The 16,660-nt window shown below is 35.2% G+C and overlaps 1 protein-coding gene across 6 annotated transcripts in view; it reads left to right on the top strand.

The window, feature by feature from the left end:
- The window catches only part of ARID4B (AT-rich interaction domain 4B), a 150,468-nt gene that overhangs the window by 115,618 nt on the left and 18,190 nt on the right, over positions 1–16,660 (top strand). For all 6 annotated transcript variants that reach the window (XR_005986736.1, XM_041747982.1, XM_041747984.1 and 3 more), the window contains 2 exons: positions 8,041–8,125; positions 11,208–11,406. Coding sequence is in view for 5 of the 6 variants with exons in the window: in XM_041747982.1 (XP_041603916.1) it covers positions 8,041–8,125; positions 11,208–11,406 (284 nt within the window). In the remaining variant the exon portion in view is untranslated. The remainder of the gene's footprint in view (positions 1–8,040; positions 8,126–11,207; positions 11,407–16,660) is intronic.

Genomic DNA, 16,660 nt, shown 5'->3' with positions numbered 1-16,660 from the left:
AGCAGTGAGTAAAATGAACATAATAATTTGTACTTTAAAAATACGACTTCTAAGTAGACTGTAGTTTTTCAGTGCAAGTGAAAATAAATACTTCCTTCATGAAAAAAGATTAATAGCTTGGGTATTTTTGCACTTAGATGGGCTTGCTTTCTTTGTGAATTCAACTTAGAGTGTTTCCCAAACTGAACCTGTTCCATTCAGTAGTTCTTGTATATTGGCAGGTACATTTAATGTAAAATGTAAATGTGGACCTGTTCCATTGGGTGGTTTTGTAGATTGGTAGGTACATCAGTATCTTTGTCTAACTGTGTATAAGTACCAATCCCCTAAACTTAACAACTGTTAATAAAATAAACTTTTCAGGTACTTTTAAAAGTCAGTATTTGCATCACAAAATGCAGTGAATGCCACGGTTGTTAACCATTTGCAGTGATCTCTATAAATAAGCCTGGTGTAATGCTTTATGATGTGTTCTTAACATTACATATTACCTCTGCCTAAAGACCTATACCTTTGTTTCATTTTACAGAGTTAAAATCTTCAGGAAAAATAATTGATACAATTACTACACCATGCTCTTGGGCTGCTGTGTCAAATATTAAATATGATTATGCTATAAAATTCAAGTTAATTGTCATTCTGTTATATTCTTTATTATGATGAACATCATTCCTGTGTCTTTGATGTGGACTTAATATTAAGTGGTTATATGAATTGGAAATATGAAATGTTAATGGCATGCTTAGAATTTTATTTTTTTCAACAATATAATGCTTTTATTTTTGTTATATCTTAACATGACAGAAAGCATTAAATTATGTTCAGTGAGTCCTAAATTTTGCTTTAGGTATTCTCTCAGATTGAAAATATGTGTGTAAATTGAAACTATTATGGAAAATTCATATACTAGGCAAATATCGATCAAATAGCTTATAAAGTTTATAATTTAATAACTATTACTGCTTTTCATATGAGTTGGTCTTTTTTCCTATTACAACATTATGCTTTATATTCTATACCTTTTTACTCTAACGACTAAGGGGGAAAATTTTTCTCCTTGCTAAGATAGCTTAAATTTCTACTTTAGATGTGAGGTTTTTAAAACCTGACTAGTATGTGACATATATTAACTGTTTATATATAAATAGACAAGATATGAAGTACGTATTGTTCAGCTGTTATTAAATGAGTCTAATCGTCACAGAAAACAAAATACAGATGATTTTAATATTTTATCTAAATTAATGGTTGGTTCTTAGATTTTATAATTTTTTTATAATTTGTATATATATTTCAGATTGAGCTTTTTAATGTCAGTTTGGTTTTGCTTATGAAATTATTTTTAAAAAACTTTTATTCTGCATGTAATTATTTTTTTAAATCTCTGAAGTTATGTCTTTTGGGGTATGTATTGATACACACTGATAATATTTCTTTGAAGGTGGTTTGGTTGGGTTTAAGAAGAACCAAAATGTGGATTAATGTGGGCAACAGAACCATTTTGGTTTCTTATATCTGATTGATTAACAATTCTTAAAAAAAAACAAAAAAAAAAAACAATTCTTTTCCGTTTTTATCATTGCTAAGATGATTTGCCAACACATCCAAACAAAAATCAGAAAGCTGTTTTTCTCTGTTTTTCTCTGGTGAGAGCAAGTATATTATGGTCTCTGAATGGTTCCTTCTAGCTTTGTATGAATATTTAAATTGAACACATTTTTAAAATTCCAATATCTATGTGGCTGCTGCTTTCAGAAGGTTCAGAAGGTTTGTATTGTTAATTTTGCCATTTCTGCTTAGTGTTGTCTTCTGTGTTCCATGCTAAGTTCCTTGTGGGAAGGAGCCATGTTGTATTCATTCCTAAATACTCAGTGCCTAGTACACAATCTGTCACATAAATAGTACCTAAGAAGTATTTACCAAATGAATAAGCCCTCATGCATACTTTCAGTCACAGAGTTTTCATATAATTTTTTTACTTTAGGGATCCAGCTCCTTCATTTTATACAGGTCAGGGAGCAGACATAAGTTAAATGAGTTGCTCATGCTTCTGTTCTTTCATGTTTGTTCCATTAGTTGAATATTAGGTGATTTCAGTAGAGGTATTCTCAAGTACACCAAATATATACTTTCAAAATATTTTCCTCAATACTTTTAGTTAAATACCTGATGAGATACTTGTCTAGATTTCATGCATTCCTGACAGTGCATTAATTGATCATTGAAAAATATGGTCTAATTACTATCAGACTTAATTTTCTAAATCAGTATTTGTTTTAATTTTTGTTTCAATATTTGTTTTTCTTAGTTTTTCAATATTTGTTTTTAAATGGAAATATTTAGTTATCTTTTCATTGTGCCCTGGCAAACTATATTCCCTTTGGTCACAAAGAGGCCAATTACTTTCTTGTGATCGTGATTTTTTAAAGATAACGTCCAATTAAAGGCAGCACTTTTTTTTTCTTTTTTTTAAGATTTTATTTATTTATTCATGAGACACACACACACGGAGGCAGAGACACAGGCAGAAGGAGAAGCAGGCTCCACGCAGGGAGCCTGACATGGGACTCGATCCCAGGTCTCCAGGATCAGGCCCCAGGCTAAAGGCAGCACAGTTTTTATCAATAATCCAAACTACCTGGTTTTCTTCAGACATTCTCATAGAACTCTATTACTGCTTGAATCCAGAGTTACCAGTCATTTTGTTTGAAGGCCCACTGCTTAGCTTACATTTCTCTCCTAGCTCTCAGACCATGTGATCATAAACAAGACAACCAATAGGCCTGCTAACCTTGAAGAAGAATCTAGGTGTATTAAAATGATAAAAAGTGGTTTCTCTGAAGACCTGTTACCCTAAATACTTGTTAAGCAGTGTTCTTCCTGTGCATTGAGAGACATCATCAAAATACGTACTCTTGATTCCATCTGTGGTACTTAAAGCAAAACCAAGAATATTGGAGAGCCAAGGGAAGGACAGCATTCTTGTGTATTTGAGGATGTCTGAGAAAATGACTAGAAACATTTTCAAATTAAAAAAGTATCGCATTTAGTTATTAAGATTCTTAATATTCTTTAAGAATGTATTTTGAGGGCAGTCCAGGTGGCTCAGCGGTTTGGTGCAGCCTTCCGCCCGGGGCGTGATCCTGGACACCTGGGATCAAGTCCCACGTCGGGCTCCCTGCATGGAGCCTGCTTCTCCCTCTGCCTGTGTCTCTGCCTCTCTCTTTCTCTGCGTCTCTCATGAATAAATAAATTAAAAACAAACAAAAAAAAGAATGTATTTTGAGGGATGAATGGATATCTTACTTTGATATAGTACTCTAAGGAGATATTGAGAACTATTTTATCGTCTTCTGTTTCTTAGCTGCAATTTTCTGCTTTTTGCCACTTCCAGTAGTTTCAATTTTTATGATATCCAAGATATTTGAATTTGAGCTGAATTTTCTCATTTTTTATCTTCATTGATTATTTTCTTTTATGCCTGTAGTAAATGTATAGTTTCTTTTTAAATATATATTAAGTATACTATATTAAAAGACAAAGTTTATATAGAATGAGCAGCATCAACTTCTTGTAGTTCTGAACTAGATTCATTTCATTCAAGTGTTAATTCTTGGTATTTGATAGGGAGTCAGAGATCTTGACCTACTAATACTGTCTCCTTTATTTAAATTAACTGGCACTATTAAAGTCAAAATTAAATTGGCCTACCCCTTTCTTTTACATAAGTTGGTATCTGTAGGAAATATAGTGGGGGGGGGGGATTTGGCACCAATTTTTTTCTCCCATATGAACTTATGTGTCTCTCCTTTGTGTTCTTTGAATGTATTCTATAAAGAAAATGGAACACTTGCATGATACTCTGAGTAATTACATAAAGGGAAGGAACATTTCTTATTTTTAAAATATGATGATCAGGGCAGCCCGGGTGGCTCAGTGGTTTAGCGCTGCCTTCGGCCCAGGGTGTGATCCTGGAGACCCAGGATCGAGTCCCACTTCGGGCTTCCTGCACGGAACCTGCTTCTCCCTCTGCCTGTGTCTCTGACTCTCTGTCTCTGTGTCTCTCATAAATAAATAAATAAATAAATAAATAAATAAATAAATAAATAAATAAATAAATAAATAAATCTTTTAAAAAATAAAATAAAAGATGATCAGTTACAGTTCTCAGTTTATTCTCTAATCTTTTTTTTTTTTTTTAAGATTAATCAGACAAAGTGCTATGTAGAATCTCATTAAATTTTGAAATATTTGTCTGGGCTAACGTTTGTGTCCATGATCTCAACTTCTATTTGGTAAGGGCATTTATAATTTAAAAGGGCTCCCTTAACCAAAATTCTCACATTATTTTCAGTTCTCCCTCATCATAGGTTGTGCATTTATATCTTTTAAAATATTTTTTAGACTTTATTGATTTATTATTTGACAAGAGGAAAGAGAGCACAAGCAGGCAGAGCAGCCGGCAGAAGGAGAGGGAGAAGCATACTCCTTGCTGAACAGAAAGCCTGACTTGGGGCTCAATCCCAGGACACTGGGATCATTGACCTAAGCCAAAGGCAGACCCTTAACCAACTGAGCCCCCCCAGGTGCTGTGGTTGTGCACTTTGAAGGTGGCTTTTCCAGTTGCTGATCTATAATTCTTCTCTATGCTTACTCTGAATGGCACCTGCCATGCCCTCTGTCATTATGCTGATACTGACCAGAATGTTTTAAGAGGCAGTCCCTTTCTCTACCTTCCATTTTTCTCTAACTCCCTACCTGGTGCTGTTTTTGGCAAGCCTATTGCTTGCGAAGTCAGTTTACTTTCATGGTTTGGGTTTTCTTAATCTGCGAAATAAATTCATTGATAGGTTTTTAAGGCATTTTCTAGTTCTAAAGGCTATTAATTATAATAACAATAATATTGTGTTACTGCATTTTATAAAAATAGGGAATACATTTGATGGAGAAAAGAAAAAATTTTAAGTAGTGTCAGAACAGGGGAATGCCTGAACAAACACACACTGAGAAAGTAGAACAGAAAGAGGCAACTCATAAAAGAGTAATAATATTAGCTAATACTTAGAGGACTATAAGTTACCATGTAATTACTTCAATAGGAAACATATCTAGGGACACCTGGGTGGCTCAGTGGTTAAGTGTCTGCCTTTGGCTCAGGTTGTGATCCCAGGGTCCTGGGATTGAGTCCTGCATCAGACTCCCCACAGGGAGTCTGCTTCTCCTTCTGCTTATGTCTCTGTCTCTCTCTGTGCCTCTCATGAATAAATAAAAATATCTTTTTAAAAAAAGAAACATATCTAAATGATTGTCCAAGGCATCTCCTAAAACCATACAGAATATTCATTATTTTAAAACAAAACTATCATCCAGAATAGTAAGACCAGGGATGCCTGGGTGGCTGGCTCAGTGGTTAAGCATCTGCCTTCGGCTCAGGGTGTGATTGCTGGGTCCCAGGATTGAGTCCCACATTGGGCTCCCTGTGGGGAACCTGCTTCTCCCTCTGCCAATGTCTCTGCCTCTTTCTGTGTGTTTCTCATGAATAGATAAATAAAATCTTTTTTAAAATGCAGTAAGACCATAGTGTTTAATTACTACTATTCAGATATTTTAGAATTGTGTAGTTTATTTCATCTAATTCCAGAATTTGTCTTTTTTTCTTTTCTGTCTGTTCCAACGCTTTCCACATCCACACTCACTACTTTAAGTTCTTCCAATAGCCAGTCTTCTTATAGAAAATAATTACCAGTTGGCATCTGTACACTGTTGGAGCTCAGGCATCAGTCTGTACCAGGCAATAGCTGTTACTGATGTGTATGTTTCTTCTACCTTCTTCTGAAGAAAATTTAACATTTATTCTGAGTCTTAAAGAAGTCTTCCTCCGTCATAGTGGACATTTTAACTATGGAGGCAGATGTATTCTTTGCTTGTTTGATGTATTTGGTGTTCCATGTAAAATAAATATATAACATCGTGGTAGTGATCTTAAGTTAAAGCTACTATTTTGCCCTAATTTGAAATATAATTCATGTCAAAAACCCAAGTTGAAAAAAAAAAAAAAGCCCAACTTGAATAATAAAAATGTCTGGTATTATAAAACTAACTACACAACAGATAGTCTTCATTTAAGAAAGGTTAAAAATAATATATCCTTGTTTAGTTTAGGTTGTTGTTATATATAACCATCATGAACTATCTTCAGTTATCTTTAAGTAGATAGAAAGCTTCTTTTGTTTTCTTTTAAACAAAGTATACAGCATTGACTTCCATAACTATATGCAAATAAGAGCAGCTTCTCGTTTACATTCAACTTTGTGGAGGGCAGAAATATTTTCTGTTCATTTTCCACCTTCACCCCAATTTTGGAAGGAACTGAATTGCTTTCATCTCAAGCATAATGCAATTTTTAGTATTCATAGGAAAGTGAAAAGTACTGTAAATATTTAGATAGGTGTTACTGTGCCAGTATAAATACCAAAAGGGGTATGTTTAGTAGAATAATATTTGTTTTAGAAGTTTTCAAAGTACTTAATCATATGTTTGATTCTCAAAAACTGTATGTGATATGCAGTCTTATTTTTTTATTTTACTTTTTAAAATAGTCTTATTTGGGACACCTGGGTGGCTCAGTGGTTGAGCACCTGCCTTTGGCCCAGGGTGTGATCCTGGAGTCTCGGGATTGAGTCCCACATCAGGCTCCCTGCAGGGATCCTGCTTCTTCCTCTCCCTGTGTCTCTGCCTCTCTCTCTGTGTGTGTCTCTCATGAATAAATAAATAAAATCTTTAAAAAAAATAAATAAAATAGTCTTATTTATACAGAATACACTAAATCTGATGTTGAGAATGGCTTAACCAGAGCCACATAACTAGCCTGCAGGGATTATGTGAAGACTTTCCTAGAACGCATTGCATTCTTTCTCATTCTTTTTACTTATCACTGTGGCCCCCCCAGCAGCTTCCAGCAGATAGACATAATCCTTTGCCTGAAGGGTGTGCCCTCAGCTTTATTGCAGCTAGTAGTTTACACCAGCCAGTAGAATTTATCTGGGAGTGGTTACAGACATACTTTCCAGGCCTACTCTAGAGCAAGAATATAATGTATTCGTCAGGTAATGACCCAAGTCATTTACTTCCTGACTTAGGACCTTTATTACTTCATTTAGTACCTCAAATAATGAGGACATTTTAATTTAAAAGCTCATTTTCAATTGTTCCGTGTTCTGGAGTTAAAAATGTCAGGTAGTTTTCCATTTTCCACAGTAATTGTATATAACTTTTGAACATAAAAAGAGGTTAATTCATTTTTAATGTTTCTTCTTTCTAGCTGAATTTTTATAAAAATAAACTGCCACTCTGTTTTGCTTTAAACAAATAGCTTTATTGCAGTCAGTAGTAAGTTGCACCCTATGAAATGCGCACAGACTGTCAGCATTGATTGGAAAGGCCATCAGAGTCAGAGCTGTTGACTCTTAGCTGTCTGTATATGTAGGAAGCACCTCAGAATACTGAAAAATTTGACAGAGTAAAGCTTTCCTACTATTTTATGAGAAGGTGTTTTTTATTTCAATTGATTTTGCATTGTTTGTAAGTTATAATGTGCTGTCCTATCACAATGTCATTTAAAATTAGAGCGTATTTCCTTAGCTTCCTGATGAGTCTAGAAAAAAAAAAAAACCAACTGTCTCACTTGCTGCTTAAAAGAAAACAAAATAAAACAGAAAAAGCCAGAATATATTGTGGTTTCTTTATAATACAATTTGGTTTTTCTGGTGTAGCAGAGTAAGGAGTGCTAGTTTAGATGTCAAAAGATCTTTCTTTTTGGTCTTGGCTCAGCCAGAAGCTGACATTATGTCAGCAGATCACTTTATCTCTCTTTTTGGGCCTTGGTAGTTCTATTCATCAAACCAGGAAGTTGAACTAAATGGTCTCCAAGGTCTTTTCCTATTCTAAAATGTTACAATTCTATTTACGAATTTTTCTTAAATATGGCATAGTTACTTCTGTGATGTTTTGTGTATTTATATTAATTTCCTTTAATTTTAGGTATGATGAATGGATTAAAGCAGATAAAATAGTAAGACCTGCTGACAAAAATGTGCCAAAGATAAAACATCGGAAGAAAATAAAGGTACTTATTTTGCTATATCATAGCTTTTAATCAAAGAACTTTTCCTCGAAAATGATGTATTAAGTGTGTGTGCATGAATGTTAGTAGAGATGGAAATACTCTCCGAACAGCGAATTTATCAAATGCTAGATTTGGGTATAGTTAATATTGTCAACTTTTGGGAAAGATCTTTTAAAACAAGACTAAGTGATCTTTGAGGGATTTTTAGTCCTAACATTGGGTAAGACCATCCAGACAGATTTCATTTAGTTATTTCAGTCCTTTTTTGCCCCTTTCCTCTCCAGTGAGGAATCATTAAATAGTGTGTCTAGGAGCCTGGCTTAGTGTAATGGCTGTAAACTATTCAAAGGAAGAGGAAGACGTATCTGAACGCAGAGGAGAGCCTGTCTGCACCTCCTCTGTTTCTTTTCATCTTTGTCTGACTCTGTTGGCAGGAGCTTAGAACATGTTCACAGGACCACATTAGCCCCACCGTCGATGGGTACTGTGGGAATCTATTAATGAGCTTGTTTGGAAATTAATGCTACTGCCGTGTATGATAGAATTACTCTTGTTTATTCTAAGACTAAATCTTTTAACTTTTATTAGAAAGTCAACCAGTCACTAGGTTTAAAATTTTTTTTTTATCTTTTTAATGGCTTTTTTAGTCCTTTGAATGATATCTATAGTTGAGGTGTTTAGTAATTCTTTTGAAATTCAATTTCCTGTATTCCCAGTGAGGAACTGTTTACTTTCCTGCTGGTGGTCCCAAATAGTGCAGACTTTCCCCCAGAATGGTGGTTCTTTTCTCACTGTAAAATCAAATCTGTTCTTCAAGTTCCAGTGTAACAACCTGGTAGCTTCTCAAACCCCTTTTATCTTCACTCTTGGTCTTTATTGGGAAGTATGGAAATTATGGCATTATTTTTAGCTATTGGAAAAGTTATGAGTGGTGTTAAAAAAAGAAGCCAGTGTCTATACACAGCAAGTTTTAGGAGGAGTATTGCTTAGTTGAAGAGGGGGTGTAGAGATGGGAGAAGTGGTATTAGAATATTCCCTAGAGAGATTTTTTCATAAATATTTATTCTCAGTTTAGTTCTTGGCCTCTCCCAGGGCATATTACAATTCCTGGTCTTTGGGGAAGAGGCATGTAAATTTTGGAAAATGCTTCCTAGATAATATTTTGATATTGCACCCTCCTCCCTCTCATCTTTCTTCTGATAGCCATTAAAAGCCATATTTGAAATAAATGAATGAATGAATGAATGAATGAATGAATGAAAGCCATATTTGAATTTTGAGTGGGGTGGACCTTTTCTGCTCTCAGACTACATGATACATTATAATCTCTGGAATAAAATAATAAAAGGCTGGTAATGGTACAAAAATGGGAACAGCACTAATTATTGATAGGCTATTGTTGTCTACCTGCACATAAGGCTTTCCAGTGCATTCTGAGAATTAAACCCAGATGTCTTAAATAGGTGACTCTTGCACTTGAACATATATCAGTCACCTGGAGGACTTGTTGAAACTCTGAAGGCTTAGCTGCATCCCCAGCATTTCTTATTCACTAGATCTGAGGCTGGTTCCAGGAGTTTACATTTCTAACATATTCCCAGAAGATGCTCATGGCATGGGTCCAGGGCCACACATGGAGAACCTTTACCCTAAAGCGTCTGTAATATGTAATGAATTATCTTCTGTGCATCCAGAGTGATGATGGTGATGTACCATCTTTGGGAGAAGTGTGAAAATAGTCACTGAGATTCTAGTCTGTCTCTATAATAGGATGTCAGAGTCGTTTACTGCTCCATCATGCTCTACATCATCATTTAGGAAGCTTGTCTAAATGATTTTTCCCATAAATTATTTTCAGAACAGATTCAAAAAACAATTTCCAGAAGTATTTTAGTTAGCCTCTCCTCATCTTATTGGTAAACAGACAATTCTTTACTACAAATGGTAATTTACCACTGAGGCAAGAAAGTTGTCTCCAACTTCACTTTACAAGAGATCATTTGTTTAGAGTTACTCATCATTGCCAGCTAAATGAAGATGTTTAGAATTTTGTCATTCCCAACCCACATTTTATATTGAAAATGTTACAAGTTTTGAAACTACCAGGTTGAAATTATTTTCTTAAAAATTTTATTTATTTATTTGACAGAGTACACACAGCAGGGGGAGTGGCAGGCAGAGGGAGAGGGAGAAGCAAGCTCCCCACTGTGCAGGGAGCCCAATGTGGGGCTCCATCCCAGGATCCAAGATCATGACCTGAGCTGAAGGCAGATGCTCAACTTGCTAAGCCACCCAGGCGCCCCTGAAATTGTTTTTTTAATGAATATTTAAGCCTTAGGGATTTAATTTTGAATAATTTGTAACACCAATTATTAGCAGTATGAGGTTTGTTAGTCTCAATTGCTTATGGGATTACTAATTTAACTCCACTATTAAAATTTAAATATTAAACAAAAAACATTTTGCTCACTTATAGTAATTGTTAAAAACTTTGGGAAAGGGACACCTGGGTGGCTCAGTGGTTGAGCGTCTGCCTTTGGCTCAGGTCGTGATCCCAGGGTCCTGGGATCGAGTCCCACATTGGGCTCACTGCAGGGAGCTTGCTTCTGTCTCTGCCTGTCTCTGCTTCTCTCTCTCTGTGTCGTGAATGAATGAATGTATGATCCTTAAAAACAACAACAACAACAACAACAAAAAAAAAACAACTTTGGGAAACCATCTCTGTGTTTTGTTTTTTAAGATTTTATTCATTTATTCATGAGAGACACACAGAGAGAGAGAGAGAGAGAGAGGCAGAGACATAGGGAGAAGGAGAAGCAGGCTCCATGCAGGGAGTCCAATGTGGGACTCCATCCCGGGACTCCGGGATCATGCCCTGAGCCAAAGGCAGAATCTCAACCACTGAGCCACCCAGGTATCCCACTGTCTCTGTTTTTGAAGAGCTTCTTATATTCTTTCTTTTCATATTGTTTAATAATATATAATACAGCTTTGAATTTAAAATGAGTATTAACATTGTTACTAATAAATGCCTCATAATAACTCATGGTTAATGTGAGATACTTTTTTTTTCTTAACCTAGAATAAATTAGACAAAGAAAAAGACAAAGATGAAAAATACTCTCCTAAAAACTGTAAACTTCGGCGCTTGTCAAAACCACCTTTCCAGACAAATCCATCTCCTGAAATGGTATCCAAACTGGATCTTACCGATGCCAAAAACTCTGATACAGCTCATATTAAATCCATAGAAATTACTTCTATCCTTAATGGACTTCAAGGTAAACATAACAAATAGCCTATTGCATACAATATGTGTTTTTCATTGTTAAAAATCAAGTTCTATAAAGGCAATTCATTGTTTTTTAATTGGGCCAAAATTTTATTGTCTGTTGTTACTTGAAATAAAATCAGCCATTGATTGAGGCTTGAAAATATTTCTATTATTAGTAGATCTATAAGCTTCATTAAATTTTAGTTATGATTTATTATTCACACCCTACAGTATTGTACTGTGGGTTTTTCAGGTACTATCTTTTTCCATTGCCAGTTAAAGCATGGTTTCTGTTATGTAATATTAGACTTACACAGCTATACTGAATTTTTGGTAAATAATACTAAACTTTGCTTATCTCTATTACATCTATTATGATCTCTTTTATGATGGCATTATTGCTTAATATTTAAGGCAGAATGAAGTATAACTATCAAATAATAAAAATGAGGAAGACTGGAGAGGAGATTTAATAAATTTGACTATCAGGGGAAGGGGGAAATACGACCTATCAAATGAAGTATGTATCTTCATAAAAAATATTTTACATTTCTCAATACTTAAGTATTTGGATTTTTACTCACTTAGAATGTGATAGAAATTGTTTTATGTCTCTTAGTTCAGATGGTTACTTGCATGAACTGTTTTTTTAAACCAAATGCTGTGAATATTCTAAAGTTCAGTCTTTATAATTCTAATATGTCAGACATCTAGGCAGTATATGAAAATATATATATAATTTAAAGAATAGTATGAATATGAACATTGGTATGTCTACCATAGTGATGGACAAACAATATTTACTTAAAAGAATTTTGCATTTCTGTTCCCGAAGTAATTAATATCCTGATTTTAGTGCAATCATCCCTTTACTTTTCATTATAATTAAACATATGTATATATATTAAACATAAATATATATTTCTAAAGAGCATATTGTTTAGTTTTGTTAAAACTGAGTAGCAAGCATAAGCCTTGCTATGTAAGAAAAGGCAATATTTCCACTCAGATCAAGTTTCCCTGAGAATATTGCCTGAATAGAGTCTGTAGGCCATATTCTAATTTCCCATTCAGCTTCTCTGTTGCAAAAGCCTCTCTAAGGTACTTCAGTGGGGAGGGTCATAAAGGAGTTCTGGGAAGCATTGGGGCTTACCAAATCAGAAACTCTGATGTAGTATAGTAGATGATGAACAGGAGTATGTAGTTCCATACTCTGGAGGAGTATGGGAGTAGTAAGCTGCTGTTTTCTGATCTAGGTTTACCAAATACACCTCTAGCTTTCTAGGTCAAAGCAAAATGTTTCTGCTGGGTAAAATGATGTAGTCAGCTGACTGGGATAACACTTGGCAAGACTTGGAGGGGAGAGTTGGAATTTCATCAACATGTTAAAACAAGCTAAACCTATTTAAACTCCTTCAGATTGTGTGGGGGCAGCAGGTATCTTGTGATACAGCACAGCAGTGATAGCAGTCCTTTGTATTACTTTCTTTGGAAATAACTCTGTGCTATGTGCTAGTATGGACTGATTTCCTTCTGCATCTGGTTCACAGATATCTTCCTGAGGAGATCCCATTCTAGGAATCACTCTTCAGAGTACTACTTGGAAGTCCTTTTGGCATCTCCTGTCTTTTTTTTTTTACCTTCCTTGGCATACTCTCATTGTGGTGGAACATTTTCTCTAGTAATTTTTTAAGAACAAATGAGTGAACAAATGAGTGAGAAGGAAAGATTTTTAGAGATTGTGTGTGTCTGAGAATATCATCCTGTGTATGGTTTTGCATGGTTTACCCAGATAGAATGTTTTCCTTTAGTATTTTACTGGTATTGTTCAGTTGTCTTTTTTTTCTTCTAACATCGTTTCTGTAAAGTCCAGAGCTCTTCCAATTCCTCATTCTTCCTGTGAGACTTGTTTTATTTCTTAATGTTTTTTTTTTTTCTTTTCCCTCTCTTTGGAATCTTGAATCTTTGTGTCTAATGTCTTAAAATTTCACGGTGATTATGCCTTATGTTGATGTATTTTTATCCACTGTCCTGTGTTCTTGTTAGATTCTTTTCATTCTACAAACTTGGACCTTTCTGTTTCAGCTGCTTTTCTTGAATTGTTTTGTTGATTATTCCCCTCCTCTGCCTTTTACTATTCTTTCTTGTTTGGGGTGTGTGTGTGTGTGTGTGTGTGTGTGTGTGTGTGTGTGTGTTTTCTTGACTAGTCATTATATCAATGTTGCACTTTTTTTTTCCTAAGATTTTATTTATTTGAGAGAGAGTGAGAGAACACAAGTGGGGTGGGAGGTGGGCAGAGGCAGAGGGAGAAGCAGACTCTGCTGAGCAGGGAGCTTAATGTGGGGCTTAATCCTGGGACCCCGGGATCATGACTTGAGTCGAAGGCAGATGATTAACCAGCTGAGCCACCCAAGTGCCCCCAATATTGTACTTTCTATTATATATTCTAATTTATTTATCTTTTGGGGGGTAGGTCTACTATTCATTCTTTTGTGTTTTTTCTTTGATTTCTTTTATTTTTAAATATTTATTTATTCGAGAGAGTTTGTGAACACATGATCAGGGGGAGGGGTAAGGGAAGAGGGAGACAAGTAGGCTCCCTGTTGAGTGGGGAGCCCAACGTGGGGCTCCATCCCAGGACCCTGAAATCATGACCTGAGTCGGATGCTTAACTGACTGCCCTTTTTCTCTGATTTCTTAGAAATTTTCTCAACTTTATCTTCTCATCCTTTTATTGACTATTAATTTACTGCTATAATATTTAGTGACAGCTGTAATGTTTTTAATTTTCAAGAGTTCTTTATTTTCTGCATGCTCTCCTACTATTCTATTCTTTTAAGATGTGTACATCTTATCTTTCTGTCTTTGCTTTTTCCAAAGGATATTGTAATTTTTTTGTTCTTCTTTTGCATGGTTACTTACTTCCAGTTTGCTCTTTCCTGCCTTATTGTTTTGATCTCTTCCTTATGAAGGACTTTTTCCTTGGCTGTCTTCTCCTGATTAGGAATCATGAGCACATAGTTGGGACAGGTCAGCTTTGAGTTTCACTAGGATAATCTGGATGGGCCAATTTTTGGAGAGGACTACTGTCAGATCTTTAGGTTTTTTTTCTTACACTAGTTGCATTCTAGAGAGAAGTCTTCTAGTCTTCACTAGAGGGTAAGAGAATGTCTTCTAGTGCTCTAGGATCCAGTTGAGAACTGGGAAAGTGAGGGGTGAAATTCTTAGCATTTTCTTCTTTAAGTAGGCTCCATACCCAGCCTGGAGCCCAAAATGGGGCTTGAACTCATGGCCTTGAAGTCAAGACCTGAGCTGAGATCAAGAGTCAGACACTTAACTGACTGAGCCGCCTAGGTGTACCTTAGCATTTTTAATTCTCTGATCCTGCTGAGTACAGCATCACATCTGTACCTATCTATGCCTTCAATAGTTCTTAGCATTGCCTAGGTCAAGAATCTTGAATTACCATCTTGAGAGAATAAACCTCCAGAAGAGTAGTCACCTAGCAAACTGCAGTGGATGTGAGGACCTAGGAATCTAAATACTTGTCAAATAATGTTCACCTAATAATAATAATAATAATGTTCACCCAATGCTCCTTACATTAGGCTGACTCCTCTACTTTTCATTTTCATAGATACATGATATAGCCAATTATTATTGAATCTCTGGGTTTATTCTCAGCTCCATTCATTGCTGACTTGAGAAAAAAGTTGCCTTTCTTGAATCTGTTAACTCTGATTCATCTGCTTTCTGGCTTGTGCATCCTGTTGCTGTTCTCTCCTGTTTTTCCCTGTGTTTGTTCCTGTATTATTTCAGATATAGTGTTAACGTAGCATATGTATGATTGTGTATGTAATATATAAGTATTAGTATCATATATTAGTATAATAAATATATATCCTCAAACAACATACAGATACATATACACGCATACACAATACAATATATTTATAAATGGGATCATTGACACTGCAAACCCAACCTTTTGGTGTGGGACTTGGTATAGTATAACTGATAAATTTTTCCATATCAGCACATTCATACTACAGGATAGCTGTATCATAATTTATTTAATTAGTTCTTTTTTTTTTTTTTTAAGATTTTATTTATTCATGAGAGGCAGAGGGAGAAGCAGGCTCCACGCAGGGAGCCCGATGTGGGACTCGATCCTGGGTCTACAGGATCACACCCTGGGCTGCAGGTGGCACTAAACTGCTGTGCCACTGGGGCTGCCCTATTTAATTAGTTTTTGATTAAAAAAAAGATATTTAGGTTATTTCAATTATTTTCCCTATTGTGCATAATTCAACAGTGAGCATCATATTGGCATATTTATAACATTTTAAATATTTGCTTCATATTTTCTCCTTTCCATGGTGAATTTTATTTTATTTTAGATTTGGCCATAGATCAACTTCAAGACATTTCAGATTATTTACAGTTTAAAAAAAAAAAAAGATTGTTGCTATGAATGCATATTTGTATGTATATGTACATGTATATAATAAAGAAAATTTGAGACCACCCACAAGTATAGAACAGATAGCTAGGAGTCTATCTCCTTGGCATGAGATGGGCTACTGATGGAACAAGAGAGGAGGTGATGGTTAGAATTCTGTGGAGGCATTGAATGTCTCTAGAGAGTAATCATTCACATTTTAGCACTAAATCCTCTCAAGTGAACTAGATCCCTGATGAATCACCAAATGGAAAGCTTATCCATTAATAACCCATACCAACAGAGTTAAGTTTTAGTAGGTCATCCTTCAGTGTACATAATCAAGGAAAGCTCCAGCATAAAAGATGGAAACTAAAACAGAAGAAATGATGACCCTTGAGGAGAGAGAGAATGAAGGTAACAAACATGAACTATTAATTATCTCTGGTTATTATTAACCTCAGAGAACCCAGAAGTATCTATAAAACAAGAACAGGATACAGTGAAAAAGGAACAAACAAGAAAAACTTAGAAATAAAAATTAAAATTCAACAAAGCAGAATTTGAAGTTGAGGAAAACTTGAGAAAGTGTAAGAAAGCAGTGATAGGAATGTTAGAAGATGAGTGATATGAGTATCATTCTAGGAATAGTGAAATTAGAGGGGAAGAAATTAACAGGTAACCATACCACTCTTTGAGTAATACTCTCATGTTTATAATCTTTGTTTTTTGTAATGGGGAGAAAGGCACTAGCATTACTTCTAGAATCAGTCAGCCTGAGGCATCAAGAAGCCATGGAAACAGATGCCTGCTTATTTGT

The sequence above is a fragment of the Vulpes lagopus genome, chromosome 3 (assembly GCF_018345385.1).
Source record: "Vulpes lagopus strain Blue_001 chromosome 3, ASM1834538v1, whole genome shotgun sequence".
Taxonomy (NCBI): Eukaryota; Metazoa; Chordata; class Mammalia; order Carnivora; family Canidae; genus Vulpes; species Vulpes lagopus.
The sequence above is the reverse complement of the archived record's forward strand: the minus strand, read 5'-3'. Positions and strand labels throughout refer to the sequence as shown.